Raw genomic sequence first — 20,342 nt, 5'->3', positions numbered from 1 at the left:
AGGAGCTGAGCTCAAAACAAATTTTTGTCTGTCTGGACGGGCAAAGTGACAGCATTGAAGTTGCCAGCCAAGTGCACACTTGACGGAGGACTCCGTTGCTGCCACTGTGGAGCTTCAAGTGCGTAGGAGTTAAAAGGAGTCAGCTTATAAAGCTGGTGCCACCCTCCCAAAATGTACCCTTATTATATTTCATTTGACAATTTTCCTTTCTCTTTTTTTTTTGTTGTCGGTGGCAAAAAGTGATACAACAACACGAACATGCAGATGGGGAGATGGGGAAATTTGGATAACGAAAGAGTGTGGGCGAAAGGAGGCGTGTCAGCGAATTGGGCGTCGGAGTTGTGTACATGAATAAGTTAACTACCGTACTAATGTACATTTGATGTACTTTTCTGTTCGGCGGCGTCCTCGGTGCGTTGCCGTGAATATTGGAAAGAGGTTGGGTTCGGTTCGCTGACTGAGTGACTGGCTGGCTCAGGTATACTGTTAGCTATTTATATTGAAGCAGCTACTTCGCCAGCTTGTCTCGCTTGACAGCTGCCACAGAGCTGTCGACTGTGTCGTCCTCTTCGTCCTCGTCCTCGTCCTTCGTCCTTGTCCTCGTCGTCGTCGCATTTGGCGTATTGAAGTGGAAGTCGAAGTGTTCTGCCAAAAGTTGCGTTCTGTTTTGTTGTCTGACTCACGAGAATGCGTTCGTTGCCTGCTTGAAAGCTCTTCTGAGCGATACAGTGTCCACTGTCACAGATTCAAAAACAAATAAATTAACTAATTAATACTCTAAATGAAAAAATAAACAACAACAAAATACATATATTATTGGAGCGAAATTCTCTCTACACTTGCAAACCATTTTTGATTACTACGATGACCAATAAGAAATACACAACAATTATTTCCAAGGTGATCTTAAGATTTTAGTTACTTCGAAGAAATTTATTAACAGACTTCTGAGAGTGACTGCTACAGGAAACAGTGTCCAAATACAAATACTAAGAACTAATTCACTAACCTTAGCAAAATGCAAGAAAATTGATGTAAAAATATAAACCTTATTTATGATTCTTACAAAGCATTTTTGATAATTTTGATAGCCAATTAAAAATTCACAACAACTGTTTTTAAGATTATTTTATTAGTTTAGTTACCAGATGTTGTTAACTATAATGATTTTTTATTATTCAAATTCTGAATTCGAATTTTGTACACTTGTTATACTTATTGAGATTATATTTGTATGTATATTAAATAATGAAATCTTCACATCAAGTTATTAATTTGTATTCGTAAATTTGTGACACTGTGTCAGTGCGCATTTAGAAAATTCCATATTTCTTGGATTTATCAACTTATATTCAATTTCCTTGGGTTTCACTTGACTTACATGCGCAGCCTACCTGCCCCTCTGCCACCTCTACTTACCACATGTTTTGTGAACTAAGCGACAATGGCGACACGTTTATTAGCCCCTTCCACTCTTCCTGCTTTGCCAACTGTGCTCTCAAAATTTTCAAATTAAATTAACTTGCTTTCATTTGACGCGAAGAAAGGCGAATGCGAAGAAGTATAGCATACTTTTTGGGGCACTCACTTCCTGTCAAGGCGTGGAGTTGTTTTGTTGGCCGCCTTTGCTGTTATCTGTTATTTTCCCTACATTTTTTTTTTTTTATCAATTTGTATGCGAAATTTACTTTTGTTGTTACATTTCTGTTCATTTCCTTTGAGCAACTCAAAACCTGCATTGACGAAGCCGCCTGCATCCATACGAATACCAGAGGAGATACCAAAAAATATCTACTGCCTTTTGAGGACACATTTGTCAGGGCATTAAGTTTCCCAGACAGGCCGTTACGAAAATGATTTTTATTAAAACTCGTTCGCAATTACAAAAACAGAGAAAACAAGACTGTCAAGTGGCGTGAGAGGCACAAAAAAAGCAGAGAAAGAAGGAGTTGAAAACAGACCAAATTCGATAGTTGGAGGCATAAACACGTTTCTGCTTTGACGGTTTTACTTTTGTGTGAAGGGGATTTATTACAAATGTTAAAAAAAAAAAACAAATCTGTACTCCAACCTATTTTGCAGCAGCATGCGCACATTTTAAATTCAGAAGAATCGAACAACTAGATAACAACAAGGGTATAAAATGGGCCAAAACTTTTGGAGTAAGCCCGATTGTTAAAAATCATCCAACCCATTTCTATAACTAATAACTATTAACTAATTTAATTATAATATTTATACAAAACAACAAAGTGCACACATACTTTGAACGTCCATTCCGGGCTTACTCAGCGTGTATGCTTTTTTTCGTTGGTGCTTTGAAATGTTTATATATTTAACCTTTTGCTGACTAGCACGTCTAGACTTTGCTTAACTTTCCCAGTCTGAAGGAGGAGACGAATAAAAGCGTAGAAAAATAATCGCCGCTGGACAACTTGAAAAATGCAAATAATAAACGAAATTATTGCTTTTCTCGCAGTGGGCGGACCAATAACCTTGACAGCAAGAACAATGAGAACGCCTCATGCTGCTAGAAGAATGGACGGACTGGGCCTGGCGGCACTTAAAATGCACTCAACTAAAATGCCACAAATGTAGCACAGTGAACAAACGTCAACAACATCACAGCCAAATAGCCAAACAACCACACTGCCAACGGCCACTGGCCAACCCGAGCAAAAAGGTCATTGATGTAAACGTAAATGAAAATAAAACTGAAAATAAAATTAACACGCACATCAAAATGCAAGCAGAGAAGGTACCCTGAAAGCGTATAGCAAGAAAAGTCGAGCAGTATCAGTATAAATGAACACCACAGTCTCCAGTGAGGGTAGTCCCATAAGTTTTTGGAAATGTATACACCTATCAGTATATATAACCAAGTGGTCTGGAATATCAAGTAAGGCTACTAAGATATCAAAACAAAGTTGTGGCTTTTGAAAGTTTTCTACGATGCACTTTTCGGGAGTATAAGATTTAAGATGAAAATTAAGTCGGAAACGCGTTTTATGTAGCAGTAATCTACAGGCCAAGCTATAATTAAAATGAACTGGGTTTTGAAAATGTGATCTATATCTACTTACTTTCATTTATTTCTTTAGATATTTGTCTCTTTAACTACAAAGCATTTTAAATTAATGTTGACGCTTATTAAATTGAATTGCAAAGTTCTTTGATTTTTAATGGACAGCAGGCTGCAGGCGAAACCACAACTTTATTTTATTTCTTTAGATATTTGTCTCATTGACTATAAAGCAATTTAATTAAATGTTCATGCATACGAAATTGAACTGGCAAGTTCTTCTGCTTTTTAACTGAGAGGCAGCAGCCAAGCCCACAAATTACCAGCTCCCAGCCGTTCCCACTGCATCATAATATATTACAGAGTGCCAGCAAAGCAAATTTATTTAAGTTAAAAGTCAACACTCATTCCATACTCCCCCACTCTCTTGTTCCCTTCTGCTGCACATTTGCACACTTAATGTCATACTTCGAACTCGCCCCTCCCCCTCATGGCAATGCCACGCCCATTTACTTTCGCAACGCCATAAAGTATACAATGGCATTGGTAATAAACCGCAACGCATCATTGGCACTCAGTTCCCTTCAGTTGCCTCCACCCACACCCCCATTGTTAATCTTGTTGCCCAGCCTGTGGTCGAAACTCGTCCGGCTCGCTGCGTTAGCCTTTGTACACCTCCCGTTCGGCTCCCTAGACTTCTACTGCATATTGTGCCCATATACCGTATACCATGCCTTTGTTTCCAAGTTATTGACGCGCTGACTGACTTTGACTTGGAGTTGAGCTGACTTCGAATGCATGCGAGCGCAGGCTGATGGAAAGACCGATTGTGCCAACTTCCTGACGGCCACGCTCCTTGGCGTTAATGTTTGCCCATACCGTTGTTATATATTTGTATATAATGCATAACACTTTGCCCGCCAAACGCCGCTAGACTCAATTCAATAACCCAACAGCGTCCAGTCTCGGCCCTCGGTCTTCTAGCTCCCTCCATTGTTGCTCTATAAAGGTGTTGATATAAGCGTTGGCATCTGCTGCTCCTGCTGCACCTGATGTTGTTGTTGTTGTTTGTTTGCTTGTTTGATTATTGATTGTGCGCTCAACTGAAAAGCAGCAAGACAAACAGTCGAGCAGGTGATTTCAACTGGCCTGCTAGCTTGAAAACGCAAAGAATATGAAAACAAACTAAATCATCTAAAGAGCTCTCAAATAAGAACGAATCAGAAATTTTAAAAATGAGAATAAAGAAAATTGGGTATAGAACGCCAACATATGTTTAAATTCATAATCTAAATCATCGTATTGCTTTTGAAAATCGGTTAATTTTTGACAAAGTTATGGCTGTGGAACGTTTTAACCTAGCTCTAAATACGACAGTCATTGTTCAGATCTTTTAATTTTAGTTTTTGAAAGAGATGTATTAGATTAAATGTTCCCACCAATTAAACCAATAATCTCGTGACCTTAAGCATTTCCAATATTATTCACAAACGCTTACAATATTTTCCACAGTCCTTATGAACTCGACCTAAATAGTTTCTTTTTTAACTAGCTTAAGCAAATGGATGTCTATTAAACTTATATTGCGACCTGACAACTGAAATATGCACTTTATCAGCACAACAGCCTCATAAAGTCGCCCACACATCATTTGCCTGCCATTCATTCAACTGGCGGAAGTTTTCCACACGCGCACCGAGCATAAAACAACTCCGAAAACAACTTCAACCTCAACTTCATTGTCATCGTCATCGTCGTCAAAGTAGCACTAACCGAACTGGCATTATGCAAGCAGAGCCTCAAGTGTCCTTGTCGTGTTCATGCATGTCACTTCGATCACTTCACAGATTTAATCAACTACCCGAACGGCACCCGGTACCCGGTACCCAGTACCACAACACCCCTACCCCCCCACGTTGCTGTCCCCGGTGCGGTCGCATTATGATGTGATGTGCTCTATTATATTCATATTTTATAGCTACTTACATTTTACTACCCAACAACTACTACTACCAGTATATATGGCCAGCCGGGCGCTAACGCAACTGGCAGCTGCCTTTTACAGTGAGTACATCGTCTGTTACTTTTTTTTCCTTGGCATTTACATACATATATTTTTAGAACATGTATTTTCTTTTTGTGTTGAGATTTTATATATTTTTGCCTTCTTTTCTGTGGCTTCCATTGTTGTGCAAATATTTTTTAGCTTGGCAGCACTTTACACGCCTCTTTTCTTGTCTCTATCGTCGAGTAAATCCTTGCAACATTTCTCTTACCATCCACCAGCCCCCTTCCCGAACTGCAGTTTCCAACCCGGCCTATCAAAAGTGCTGCCTGTCTACTTTTTTTTTTGCCTGTCAGCGGCGTTTGCCAGCCTTCGCCACTCTTTTCATATATATATTTTTTTTTTGTGGGTGCTCTTAACATGTCTTTTGTCATTTTCTCTAGTTTATTATTATATTTTCTTGCACTCCCACACACATACTGAAAGTGGAAAAGAGCAGCTAGTGGGAGACCAACAGAGAATTTCATTCACTTCCACTTTGCGCATCGCTTGATAAAAATGCATCAACCACAAATTTTTTGTGTTGCCTTTATGATGTGCCTGTCGACCCATCTTTCTATTTACCCATCTTCCCATCTTCCCACCCGTCCATCCGCTTACGTTCATGTCTATGTCTATGTCCTGCAGGCGTAGGACATGCTCTTTGTTGCACTTACAGCAGTTGTGGCTACTTTTGCAATGCAATTGGCGCTGCAAATTCCATTACTCGCACATTTTCCAAATGTGATTGAGCAGACAAAGAGTATCATTTTCTTTTAGTAAATTCTATCATCAAAAAAAAATAGAACAAACTCATATAGATGATATGAAAAGTGCAATAAAATATTGACTTCCATGCGGTTTTTATTAATATACAAATGAAGAGATAAAAAGTTATTCTGTGATAGATTTCTGTATATATGTCAACCTTTAAATTGTATGATTAATTGTAAAGGCGTTTTTCACAAATTTTTGCTTATTTTACAAGCTAATTTTAAATTTCAAATTTCCCATGCAAATACATATTTTTCATTTTCCTGCCTGGATAGACTTCTATACCATTATTCAATTTGTATTTTCTAAAGCGTCAAGTGCCTGTCTACATCCTTCGGTATTTTCCTTTATTCAATCTATAATTATGTTAGTACTACATTTCTTTTCATTCGATTTCAGATTAACCTTGTCCGGACCAAGTATAAAAAGATACAAATGACCTACATAGCAATTGTATCTTGTATGCCAGCTGGAAGCTGTCATCGATTGACTGAAATGAGAGCCATCGCAAATGTTATCCTACGTCTCAGTACTACTCTAGTCTACTGAGTGCCAGAGCGGTTGTGGGTTTTGGCGAGGGAGCAAATAGAGAACATGGTGGAGGGGGAGGGGAGCTAGGCCGGCTCATGCTTGGCTTTTTGCAGCTGTAATCAATATGCAAACAAACCATTTGCCACAATAATTACAAAGTAATGCAGCGTCCGACGCGAAATGTAAAAATAAACGGCAGCTGCTCGAATCCAATGATGAGTTTGCTCTGGAAAGGGGACAGGTTTTGCTTGTTGTTGTGCGGCGATATCGAGGCTATATCCGGGCCCTGGCTGTCGGCCATGCACGAGCCAATGATGAAGCAATTAATTTGCAATTAAATCGATGATGCAATTGCAAATAAGCGCAGCGAAAAAAAAACGACTGCACATTCTGGGAAAAAATAGGATGATGCTGTGTTGGCTGTCGCACTGGCCAAAAAAAACAACCAGTCTCTACGCCAGCTAAATGCGCTACAGTTTTATATATTTATTACTATTATTATTTTTGAACATTATCAATTATCGCTTCAACAATTTGTATAAACAAAATTTACATAATCCAGAGAAAGTAACTCTGAAAAATTGTTCAAATATCTTAAAATTGAGAAATTTAAATAACTGTGATATTATTATACGGAAAACATTGTAGAGTTAGGCAACATTGATTTGTTTAATAGCTATTTTGTTCTGATATACTCATCTATTATTATCCCCATTTCCTATATAGTTTCCATGATGACATTTAATTGACACAACCGTATTGTTTAAGTAGGGCACTCCCAAGACCAAAGTAAACCAGTGCACTGCGTATAAAGGGCGGAAAAGTGGCAAAATTAATGACCACACAAGCACACATACAGAGAGAGAGAGACACTTATAACAAATGTTGGCACGCACAGTGGTGCGAATGATGATATGGGCAGTGAGGCGATGGATCCAATATACGGCAATATATGGCAGCAGCAACCAATTCGCCTCTTCGCTGAAGCTGATGCGCATTTTTCACGCTGTTTGCATCAAGCCGATACTGAAAATCGATCAGTTTTTAAGCCAGGATGTGGACTGAAGTGGATTGGACTGGCTTGGTTTGGTTTGGTTTGGTTTGGTTTGGTTTGGTTTCGAGAGGGTGGCGGCAACGAAACGTTTTTCCATCAACTTTGGCGGTTATTCAATTAAAAATTACTTTATTTGTAATTAAATCGTTTTCCATGCTCACCAGCTGGACGTGCAGCTCTCAGCTGTGGCAGCCATGTTGGTTGTTTTTATTTTGTTATTGTTTTTTGTTTTTTTTTGACAAGCATACTATGCAGTTTTGTTAGAAAATCGCTTGGGCTTCATTTTAAAATGCAATTTGTATGGCAGATGATATTTTTTATCGACGCCTCTCTCTCCTGGCTGACACACAAATCACGGCAATTTATTTATGACACTATTTACAATAACGTGTGCCAGGGTTGAGCAGGAGGGGGCAACAGAGACAGCAGCTGCCAGGGCATAATACATAACACATAACACATCCCATAACAGAACTAGGAGGAGAGCATTTGTATGCATATATATATATATATACTATATATGTATGCATGTCTCCATGTCTACCACCACTGGCTCCACGTGCACTCTACTTAAATAACAATTTCAATATATTGAAATTTACTTTGTCACATGAAAGCTAAACAGCTTGCACTCAGCGTCAGTCACGAAGCAATACACTTGGCTGGCCTACCCCCCTCCTAGCCACAGCCCTTAACCCCTCAGTCCATGCCCAGCAATGTGACTTGCTATACCCGTCCAACACTCCCTCGTTGCCATCTCTGAAAGTGTTGCAAAAGTGCTGCCATTGCAGGTTTTCATTTTATGTTATTTACATTTTCATATTTTGCTCAGCGCCGCACCGCAAACAATTTTGCTGCACGATTTTGTTCTTATTCTTATTTTTATACCCTGCAACTAATAGCGTCTCATAATTTAGTACTAAAATCAAGCTGTGACAAAGATTGACATCGTATAAATATGATATTTTTATTAATTTTAATATTTTATATTGAATACTTGTAAATTTATTTTGTTCGCTTAGAAATATTTCATAAACTTATATTTCACTTTGCCATGTTCCTTAAAATGTTTTATCTACTATATCCTATTTGTAGATATGTAACCTGTTTAAATATTTATAATTTGTATATTTATTATTATTCAGTTTACTAACAATCCATAATTACTAATGCACATTCACTTTATCTTATAAATAATTTTGATTTGGATGTTCTGAAAGTATATTTATTCGTCTGCTTGCCAGAAAAGTGAACTTTCTTCTCGTTCTCGTTGCCGTTCAGCATTTTCCTTCTTTTTTTAAACTTTTTTATTTTCAATTTTGTTATGTGCTCGTCGCTGGTGGCTGCCTTTGGTCGGTGACTGCTACTTTTGTTTTTTGTGCCCATTTAGTCGTTGTTTGCAATTTTTAACGTAGCATACTCCGATGGCATGGCACGCTGCTGGCGTGGGTCGGCATCCTTTCAAAAAGGCATCAGGTGTTGCACGTTGTACAGCAGCTTATCTCAAATGATTTATAAACTACCAACAGTGGCGAGGCCAAAGCCATTGTCATTGCATAAAATATGCTAACAGTACAGCATAAAAAAAAGGAGAGCGGAACACATCCGAGCGAGCATAGAGAAGGAACAAAATGATACAAAGTGCGCCGTTATGTAAGCTCCTGTCGTATCCTGAACTCCACCAGCAGGAGCTAACTTGAAGTCGGATTGCAATTCGCAATGGAGGCTGTAAAACTCCAGTTGAAGTTCGACAAAGGTATTAACTTACAAAAGTCCAACGTAGGCAGACTGAGTAGGCTTGGCAGTAGAGGTGTTCCAACCAAAATTGAATTAAAAGAATTATTATAAGTTGGATTGTATATTTGAGCTGCATGTGTAGAAAAAAAAACTATTCAAAGTAATTATTTTAAACATGGTATGATCCATTTAATAAATGAACTGGCAACTCCAATTTTGATTGGTACTTTGCTATTTCGAGTTTCCGGTTGCATCAGCCGGCAGCAAACAAATTGTACACACTTACAACATACACATAATAAGCCTCTTACTAATTGTGGCAGCTTAATTGAGGCTTACGCATTGTCGGGCCAGTTAGAGTTCTGCACCCATTCCAAAGTTGGATCCGCATTATAGACGCTCAATTTGCTCATAACTATGGCGAACAAAATAATTATTGTTCGAAAAGCTTTGCAAACTAATGCCCAGTGCTTGGCTTACAAATCTCCCAAATTTCGATGGAGATGGGTTAGGTCTATTGTTGTTGTTGTTGTTGTTGTTGCTCTTATTATCACTGTTGTTGGTGTTGCTACAGTTGTTGTTTTGAGGTTGAATCGGCTTGTCTAATTAATTTGCATTTAGCGCACTGCCTTACAGTGCTTTGGCATCGGCTTTATGCTCAAGACGGCATACAACTGCGGCATTCGGCGACCACCTCGATAAAGCCCATTTCAATTCCAATTCCTCTCTGGCTGCCCTCCCCTTCAACCCATTTTGCATAAGCCGGCTGCCAAACGTTGCGTCCCTCAGACGATTTATGTTGACTGCAATTTTCAGCTGGGGTTCAACACGCACACACAAATACACCTAGCTGGCTATACGCAGAGGTCTGTGTGTGGAATTGTCATTGTTTTTGTTGTTATTGTGATTATTATCGATTTAAGCGCAGTTTGTCTCCCTTCACTGCAATCGTATTGGCATGCTGTAATAATTTGAAGCACATTTGATTATTAGCTGAGTGGGACTATTGAAAACATAAACTCTACTCGACTGATGGCTGACAGTAGCATGTTTACACTTGTATCATATATTTATGTAAATATATTAACAAAGTAGTTAATTAATGGAGTTGAGTTGGAGAGTTGTATATGCGTAAAAATAAAGTTTCATTTTAGTTTTATCTTTGGCTTATAATTCAGCAAAGTTTATTATAAGTTTATTAACTTTCTTGAATTAATTAAAATCCTAAGTAAATCCTCTGAATCCTTTTAATGTTTATATTATACAATAATAATAATAAAATCAAATGACAGCACATCAAACAAAGAAAAGAAAACATAGTTTCTGAGATGACAGATAAGAGATAATTATAAAAAAAATAAATTACATAAAATAGTAATTGGCTTAGTCAACGAACATTGAGAGAATAGAAAAGTAATTATATTTCATTAATAGACAAAGTATTTATCGTATTGTTTTTTTGTACAATATGCACATTTATCTTCAGAGCTTTCTATCTCAAGTCCCCCATGGCATGGATGTTGACTACTTCAAAGCGCCTCAAAACTATCAGGCAGAAATAGGCAAAGCCATTGAACCGTTCACACGCACTTGTGTACACACTCACACACACACACACACACACAAAACCGTCAACCACCCACATTAATGGTGCAGGTGGCCGGCTTATTCGAACACCACCCCCTCTCACCACAATGTACAAACACAAGACAGCAAAAGCATTTATGGCATTTTGTCGTTAGCTGTGCGAACTATTTGCCCTGAAACGACAAACACGAATACAATGCTACAAGAACAGCAACAACAACAACAGCAACACAACACCAGGATACAAATCATCGAGAGATGCCACAAAAGCGACCGGAACAAGAGAAACAGAAAGAGAGAGAGAGAGAGAGAGAGAGAGAGAGAGAGAGGGAGAGGAACACGGTGCGAAAGAGAGATAAAGACAGACTGAAGAGCTTAAATATATGCAGACAAAAGTAAATCAATCAATCCTGGAATTAACTAATTGCGTAGGGCAATATTTATGAATAATTAATGAGCTCATAATGCCGGCACATATGTTGTGCGAATATTGGTTTGTTAGTAAAGGAAGTGGGGCATGTGGCATAGGGAACTTAGTTTGCGGTTCGGTTATCTCTTAAGCGTTAGAAGGCAATTTAACTGATGACTCAAACCTGCGGTTCGTGCGCCTATGAAGTGGGCCGTTTGAGTTTCTGGCTGAGTGAAGGTTTCAAACTATGAATATTAGTTGGCTACTTTATGTAAAATTCAATGAATTTTTAATTAACCATACAGCAAACACACACACACACACATTCATTTATGCATATACATATGTGTGTCTGTGTTTGGGCTATTATTATTGTTGTTGTAATTTTTGAACATTTGCATAAATCAAACATACTCATTTTGTATGTATTGAGGAGTACTGGCCGGTTAATTTATAGCAGAAATGCATGTAAATTACCTTGGGGCCACGACAAAAATGCAGCCCTGCAGATAAGTCGATGCCAGAAAGTATGCAACAATAATTTATACAGGCCAACAACAGCAACATTTACAATTCATAAATTCCACGCCAAGTGCGCAAATAATTCATAAATTTATTACGAAATGAAAAAAAAAAATGCAAAAGAAATTCAGCAACAAAGAAAAAAAATGGTTAAAAAAGACTGCATTCAGCATGTCTCATTCCTTTTGCATATCCAAAAATATATATTTATGTATTGTATGAGAGGAAAAAGAGAATAAACGAGCAGAGCTCAGCAAGTAAAGCAACAAGCGAGATGCGTGTGTGAAATATTTGCACAATTTTAACTGAATATTAATTTATGTTGTTTTCTCTACTCTGCTCTGTGAGCAACTGCCAAATATGTTATTTTATCGCCATTTCTGTTCTTATAACGATTGCCTTTCATTTATGCTTTGTAAATATGTTTTTCGATGTAGAAATTCTATTCTTTTTCCAGTTAGGCAGCGCATGTTTGCTTCCAAATGCAAAATAAGTATCACACAATAATACACATATATACTAATTGTAGTTTTTATTCACCAATTTTTGATCTGACTCGGATTTTCTGTGTTTCAAAATGGTTTTAATATAATTCATTAAAGTGAAAATAATGACGATATAAGTTAATGTGTCTTATTGTTGCATTTATAAATCATGTTAAAAAAAGATTTCGTAATATATCAAAAGTTTCAGAATAGTTAAAATATTTTTGATTTATTAAGAGCACTGTCCCATTCGGTCAGTAAAAAATTGCTAGCTCATTTATCGTTTTTTGTTTGCAGCAACAGCAGCTGTTGACACATATACATATGCACATAAATGCATATTGCAGAAGCTGCGAGTTACCGCGAATTCATGCAGTTTTATTTTCCTTTGCCGGCTCATGAATTTAAATGCATTTTGCCAGCGCAAAAGCGCACAAAAATTGAGCATTTAAACATAAAAATTGGCGTTGGAACATAAGCAAACAACAAAATTTCAAATGCCTAAAAATTTAGCACATTGAGGGAAAAGCCAACAAAAAGCTTGAATAATATGCACGTTGGTAGGGGTTGGAGGGTTGGTGGTAGGGCTACTGAACCACTACGCAAAGGCATGCACAGACATGCACAATGCCGCAGCAGACGTTGCATACTTTTCGGCGTCCTGCCAAAAATGTAACAGGCAACGCTTCACTGAGCGCAAGGCAGCAACAAATGCCACAGAGGGTTGAGGAGGCGTGCAGACTAGTGGTGCATCTGGCTGGGGGTGGGGGTGGGGTCGGGGTCGGGGTCATGCCAAACGCGTCTGGGGCTCAGAGTTTACATTGACACGCGCTTGCATGCAAATAAAATCATAGCAGCTAGACAGGAAGTCGGGAAAGCTGCCAGCAGAGTAAAAGCCAGCCAACAGGCACACTAAAAAAAAATACACACAAGCCAGCCAACACACACACACACACACACACATCTATAATATTATTATTGTTTTGATTTCCCTGGCTGAGTTTGCTTAAAATTTTTTTAATTCTTGAACTTGACAGGTTGCCCAACCTCTCAAAACAGGCCTTGCCATCTGCACAAGCGGACATTTTGCCCAAGTCCTGAGCGGTGCTGAGCTGAAGCTGGAATTGGGACTGGCGACTGGAGACTGGACCACTTGACTGCATTGACTTCTGCTACTTTTGCTGTCGCTGTCATGGCCATAACCCACGAGCCAAGTCCAAAGCCACTTCATCTCCTGTTGTTCTCCAGGCTGTTTGGCCTGCTTTGTTTTGTTTGGTTTTGTTTCACTTGGCCCTTGGTCTGGAGCAGTGCCAAAATATTATTTTATTATGCCAAAAGAAGTTACGTTGTCTACGAGCTGCCTGCCCCCTTTCAGCACTGGGATTACACTGTTCAACCATGTTGTATTTCGTTGACTTTGCTTTTTGCCCTTCTGCCTCGAAGCTGTGCATTCAAAAGTAGCCACAATTTGCCTCAATTTTTATTTGTATGTTTTCATCATAGCCAACTACTGAGACAAACAGCTCAATGCATTGGATATTAAACTATATTTTGGCCACAAATTTGCTTTATAAAAATGTTCTTTTATATCAGAATACATTTTTTGACGCTGTTTTATCAGAATATTAATATGATCATTGTAGCAGGCCACTTGAAATCTGGGAGCAACTGTTTGCTTGCAATTCAGCTTAAGCCCTTTTATTTATACTCGCTGACTTGTGAAATTAATTGCTTGCTATATAATAATAATAATAAAGAATATTTTAAGCATTTGGCTGTGTTATAAAACAAGAACCAGCAATGCCGTAACTTTTTATACCCTTGATTCAATTGTATTTAGAAAATGTAGTTGGCTTGGTCCTGGTTAAAGTGAACTTTTCATAACAAATGCAATATACCTACTGCCTAGTGATATAAAATGTCGAATTGTCCCTTTAATATTCATAGCCTGTCATATATAGTTGTTTACATATTTATTAGAGAGATATATAATTAGGTCATGGCTTTTGCATGGGGAAATTGTCTTCAGTTTTATAGTCCAGCTAGCAATCAGACTGAGCTGTTGTCCAACAAACCTTCTGTGTCTTGGGTGGCAGTTATAATTTTTAATTAAAATGTCCTTGGACAAAATAATACTACTCCATAAGGCAACATGTTTTGCAAGTACGGTTTTCAACTAAATTGAAGAGTGCACACAGGAAAATCAATTTCTGGAAAACCCAACGTTTCTGTATAATTATATTCTTAAAAAAAATTTATAAGAATCTCAAGTATACCTCGCTTTTAAGCTTCGGCAATTTTTAAGATTTTTCTGAATGCTCATTCAGAAAAATAACTCACAAAAATTGTGATTTAAACTTCAGTTCACCTATTGTTTCTGCATTTCATGACCTTAGCAATTTGCAGAATATCCTTTGGACGTTCACTTATTTCCTGCTGGGGTATCCGCTATCCAAGAATGTGTTGTAGCCTTATGATTATTCCGTGCTCTGCAGCTCTTTCATTCTCATTTCCGTTGCACAAAGATTTGCATTGCGATTATTTCTGACCGGTGGGAGGAGTTGTAGTTGCCTTTTTATTTATACATTTACTCTTATGCAAAAAGAGAGCAGCAGCAGCAGCAGCCGAAGCAGCAAGAACAACAAAAAAATAAAATGTCGAGTGATGTTAATGACAGAACTACGACTAGGAAGGCAGAGGACGGAGACATCGGCTTAAGCGGATAAGTGAAAAACGACGTAAGCTCATCCTGGAGCACAGCACAGCACAGCACAGCAGAGCAGAGGAGATCAGGGAAAGGAATCCAGCCTGCAATGGGCGCTGCATGTGGCTACCAGGGATTGCCACAAATGAATGGCGTGTTTCAGTTGTACACAAGGATATATGGACCACAACAAAGGTGCTGGCCTCATTATGCGCAAACACGTCACTGAGTGCAAACGCGTGTCGGTAGATGGCGCCACTGCTCACTGCGTGAACTGGGCCAATGATAAGTCAGGCTTGAACCAACAGAAGCAGCAGCAGCTGAAGAAACCGGCAGATGCCAGGACCAAAGCCCCAACACACATCCCTGACTGACTCTGACTCACAAATATTGCCCAGCATCGCATATTTCAGTTGTCATTTTTGTTGTTTTGCCCCTTTTGCGTATGCCACAAAAGGAGACGCCGCCCGTCTGTGTATGTGTTCGGAAGCTGCCACTGCCCCTTCATAGCCGTTATGGCTTGTAGCTCACCTCTCTGCCCAAGGGTAGCGGCATTTCCGCTGGCAACGCAGCTGCGGCGGCAACTGCCACAAACAATTTTGACATTGCGCTGCACAGTTGCGGGGCGTTCCGAAGCCAGCAAGAGTGCCCTGGACAGGATGTGCAAGGATATTGTGAAATCAACGTAATGGCGGAGCATTAACATGCATGCTGCAAAAAGGGCGACAGGTAGCAGCGTCCGGGCAGCTTGGCCACAAAACAACATATCCACAATTCAGACAGGAAGTCGAACTCGAAATACACTTTAAATGCTTGCAAATCAGGACGTTTCTCAAAATTAATATTTCTCACACATCAATTTGATGATCTTGCCAATGTTGCTTCGAATGTAATCCATTATATCCATTATAAATATTAAATCGTATTCAAGCTTAAGTAAAAATTCGCTTACAAAACACATATTAAATATTAAATTGTATTCCCCACCAAACTTTAATAAAATCTCGATAATAAAATAAAAATATATATATTTTTGAATAGTAAATTACTATTTACTCATCGTCATCAAACTATATATAAAATATAGCTGGTGGTATTCCCCATCAAACTTAAATAAAATTGAAACGAAAAAAAATATATATATTTTTTATTTAATATGTCTGACAACTCTTAAGGGAAAGTCAAAATATCTTGTTCGGCCATTGATTAAAAAAAAGATAGAAAGAGTATAGTCCATGTTCGCATTATCTTTGGCACGCTGCTCTTTTTCATTATGAAATTATAAATATTTTATTTAATACAGAACCGAGGACAGCAGAGGGGTGGAGGGGCCGAGTGTAGCAATTGTAGGGACCAAAAGAAACCTGCCTTAAATTCCATGGCCAATTGCAGGCGACTTTGTTTTGCTGCCAGCTACATTTCAATTTTAAATGAAACATAAAATTTCACTTGCACGCAATGGTACGAGGCAAACGAAAGGCAATGCCAAAAAGAAGTAAAGAAAAAACAAGAAAGCAGAAAACACGCCAAAAAAAAAAACTCCTTAAAAAATGTGTGTGTAAAAATTTGTGTTTGCATTTGTGAGCATTCCAATTGAAATTTACAAACCACTCGAATGACCTTAAGCTACTTTAACACAAGCCGATGCGCGTGGCAGGTAGCTGGTGGCTGTTGTTGGTCGGTTGGGGCAACAAGGGGCCGAACAATAAAAGCAACGTAATGCAAAAAATGTGAAAATTTCATAAAGCAAAACTCAAACAGCGCCAAAAGTTAAGTAAAAATGTAGGTAACCAATGCCTAGGGGCGCTGTACGCGGACAAATTGTGAGTCGCCCAGTAAAAGTTAGGGCCAGCTTACACATACACACACACACACACACACTTGTGGTTGCATGGTTGCGTGGTTGTGTCGAATCGCCTTTTGGCAGGTTGTTGGTTGTGGGGCTTATTTGATTTTTGCTTGAGTTATTACACAACTGGTAACTGCATGAATACGGCAACCACAATGCCTTCAGCATACAAATTCGATTAAAAAATCATTTCTTTTGCCCATTAAATTGTGAGCATTGAAATGCTGCTTTTGTTGATTTTCCAATACAATTATTATCAATTAAGCAGTTGAAGAAATTCCTGTTGGATTCGTGGAAAACAAGAAAACAAATGAAAATAAAAGCGATCTGATCTTCTGTGGAATGGCGAGGGATTAACGATAAAATATGATTCGAAGGAAATTTAATGCGCTTGCAGATGTAATTATTAAATTATTTTATAGAGGTAATTTTTAAGTCAAATATTTTTCAATGAAAGGAGAGATCACATTGCCCTAATACTTTGATTTGAAAACAAAAATGCTGGCAAAAGAATGTCACAACTGATAGTCAAATTTTGTAGTTTTGTAACAAAAATGCTAAGGAAAAACTCTTAATGATACTTTGGATTTTGTTCGACAACAGCACTCGACGAGTTCGTTAACATCCTGGTGCAGGTTGACCCAAATCAGATTGGTGGACCATTTTAAATGGCGACCGCTCCAAAACGAAAGGGTGATCCAGGTGAATACCCAATATATTCATATATATATATAGATATAGAGATATAGAGTAACTGCAACTGTGCGCTGTTCGCAGTTACTACAAATTCATCGCAAGATTTAGTCACTGATCAGAATTCGGGCCGACGGGTTGAGCAGAAGGTTTACACGTTCAATAGCGAGAAAACCAACCAGGCAAAACCTTCCACTCCTGCGACCAAAGATGAGAAGACCAAGCCACAGAAGACCATTCTCGAGGAACATGGCATCATATTGGGCAAGGTGATTGGCACGGGTAATTATGCTAAGGTCAAGATCGGTTTCTCCGAGGAATACGGCAAGCGCGTGGCCGTCAAAATAATTTCCAAGGTCAAAGCTCCATCCGAATACACGCAAAAGTTTCTACCACGCGAAATTGAGGCTGTCAAGGGTCTGCATCATGATAATCTCATAACATTCTATCAAAGCATCGAGACCAGTCATAGGTGAGAAGACTAAATGATATTTGGATTAAAGTTACGTGCACTCGATGGTTTTTTATTTGAAAAAGTATAGAATAATAATTATTCTATTACTATTATTATATATCACTCTCAAATTAGTATTTTGGCCTTGACAAGCAGTCCAACAATAATATTAGCTGGATTGTTATTGTTGCCAAGAATATATGTAGATATACATATGTATATATATATATATATATATATATATACGATTCCATTAGTTATACATTGTATACATTAGAGCAATCCACATTTACATTAAATTATAAGTACAATTAGCCTAATTGAATCAACTATCCGCAGAGTATATTTGATAATGCAGCTGGCTGAGAACGGCACATTGCTGGATTATGTGCGCGATAAGAAATATCTGGATGAGGCGCAGTCGCGCACTCTGTTTAGGCAATTGATCAGTGCTATTGAGTATATACACAGCAAGGGTGTCGTGCATCGGGATATAAAGTGTGAAAACTTATTGCTAGATGATAACTGGAATCTGAAGCTAATCGATTTTGGATTTGCGCGCAAGGACACGCGCACCACCGAGAATCAGGTGGTGCTGTCAAAGACCTTTTGCGGCAGTTATGCCTATGCAAGTCCAGAGATATTAAAAGGTAACACAATTATGCAACATAATTATATATATTATATATATTTATGTCTCCTTAGGAGTTGCTTACGATCCATTTATGTCAGATATTTGGGCTTGTGGCGTCGTCTGCTATGCGATGGTCTTTGGTCGCCTGCCCTATGACGGATCCAATGTACACATATTGCTGAAACGCATTAATCAGTCGCTGGTGTTCCCCAAAAATCCAACGGCTTCCAGCGAATGCAAGCATATGATTATGCATATATTGGCACCCGTTAAGATCAGATATAATGTGCCGCAAATTAAGGAAGATCCTTGGTACGGTCATAAATAATTCTGACACCAGTCCAGTTCTCTCGCTGTCATCGTAACAAAAACAAAATTTTTAGTTAATAAATCTGCTTAATTAGGTCAAGAACATTAAAATTTATTCACGAAATCACATTCTAAATATATAATATTTCATTTAGATATTTACAGTAGTTTAAATGAGAAAACCAAGGTATTTAATATTAATATGAACAATCAATATATTATTATTTTATTCGTGCTTAAGCTATTAAAAATTCAGAAGCGTATAATATTTAGTTTACACCAAAATTTTACTGTTTATATATATTTCATAAATTGTATTTAAAATAAATCAATTTCACGAGAGTATAAACGTTTTTTTTTTTAATTTCAAATTCAAAGCTACCACACTATTTTGTGTTGCGCATGCGTTTTGAACAAGTTGGCAGCACCACACAAAATATCGTACGAAAGCCTTATTTATCGATAGCCGTTTCGTTCAAACGTGCATCAATAATGCCGCGCATTGTCAAAACCAACTTTAATCCGAGATAAGACACGGTATATTTCATTAAAAATATTAATATGACTGGATATGGTATGCAATTGCATTTATACATTGGCAGCGGCAGAATATGGGCAATGCATGGCTGCTATGGCAACAATCGGTTGCTCTGACAACGTCGACTGGCTGCCAAAACATTAATTCGAGTTACGCGAATGTCTCTCAAAAGTGAAGTTGAAAAAATTGAATATTAGAATAAATATTTATATTGAAAAGAGTGTAGTGAAAACTTGCTTATATATATATATAGAACAATTGATGGCGGAAGTGCACATAATTGGCCAAATACTGAAAGCTGTTGATTTCGAGGAGCCACATTTGTTTTGCAAGTGGAGTTTGCAGAGCGGTAACAAGAAAATGAATCAGAACTTTGTGCAATTTATTTATACTCCCAGTTTAATCACAATCGATTCCAGGCAACATTTGGCGTTTAGTTCAGGGCGAGTTGCAGGGACAAACACCCATTTCCAGCCATCGTCTTCATAACAGCGCCGATTTTGCCCAGCCTCTGGACGTGCATTTGTGCACAGCTGGAATTCAGGGTTGGCCTCGTCTCCTGGTCGAGGTGTACGCCGTCAATTTTCTGCAGCAGTGCTGGCCAGTTGGATACGGTGTTGCCCACGTGCCCGCCTCACCCGGACACCATCGTGTTGAGATAAACACCTGGAAGATTGCACCAAACACCTGGTGGCAGAGCATCAAGGAACGTTTTGGTGGCGGCGGCGTTGCGCTCCACAAAACTGACACACTTTACTCGGGCGTGGATCGGTAGGTAGACCTTGACAAAGACAATATGACAATAATTGACGAAAAATTAAAGTTAAGAAATAATTAATTTACTTATTTTTATTACTGAGTCTCTCAATGATCTCTTCTTACAGCTACAAGCTACAAACGCGCACCTCTGGCAAAATCATTGTCGAGCTTAATTTGATCTTCCGCAAATTTGAGGAATACGGCGTAGAATTTAAGTAGTAATCATGTTAAAGAGAG

The 20,342-nt window shown here is 38.4% G+C and overlaps 2 protein-coding genes across 2 annotated transcripts; both read left to right on the top strand.

Annotated features, from left to right (window-relative positions):
• Window positions 1-17,283: 17,283 nt before the first annotated feature.
• On the top strand, window positions 17,284-18,932 carry LOC6561892 (testis-specific serine/threonine-protein kinase 3). Its single transcript, XM_001988112.3, has 4 exons — window positions 17,284-17,420; window positions 17,496-17,883; window positions 18,205-18,515; window positions 18,571-18,932. Exons 1-4 carry the CDS (start codon window positions 17,387-17,389, stop codon window positions 18,825-18,827), a joined length of 990 nt encoding a protein of 329 aa, XP_001988148.1. The 5' UTR covers window positions 17,284-17,386; the 3' UTR covers window positions 18,828-18,932.
• Window positions 18,933-19,593: 661 nt separating this feature from the next.
• LOC116805271 (B9 domain-containing protein 2) lies at window positions 19,594-20,341 on the top strand. Its single transcript, XM_032736262.1, has 3 exons — window positions 19,594-19,695; window positions 19,766-20,117; window positions 20,231-20,341. The coding sequence occupies exons 1-3, from the start codon at window positions 19,608-19,610 to the stop codon at window positions 20,322-20,324; spliced, it is 534 nt and encodes a 177-aa protein (XP_032592153.1). The 5' UTR covers window positions 19,594-19,607; the 3' UTR covers window positions 20,325-20,341.
• Window position 20,342: the final 1 nt, after the last annotated feature.

Source organism: Drosophila grimshawi, unplaced genomic scaffold (assembly GCF_018153295.1).
Source record: "Drosophila grimshawi isolate 15287-2541.00 unplaced genomic scaffold, ASM1815329v1 contig_1377, whole genome shotgun sequence".
Taxonomy (NCBI): domain Eukaryota; kingdom Metazoa; phylum Arthropoda; class Insecta; order Diptera; family Drosophilidae; genus Drosophila; species Drosophila grimshawi.
Note: the sequence above shows the minus strand (reverse complement) of the source record. Positions and strands in the feature narration are given on the sequence as shown.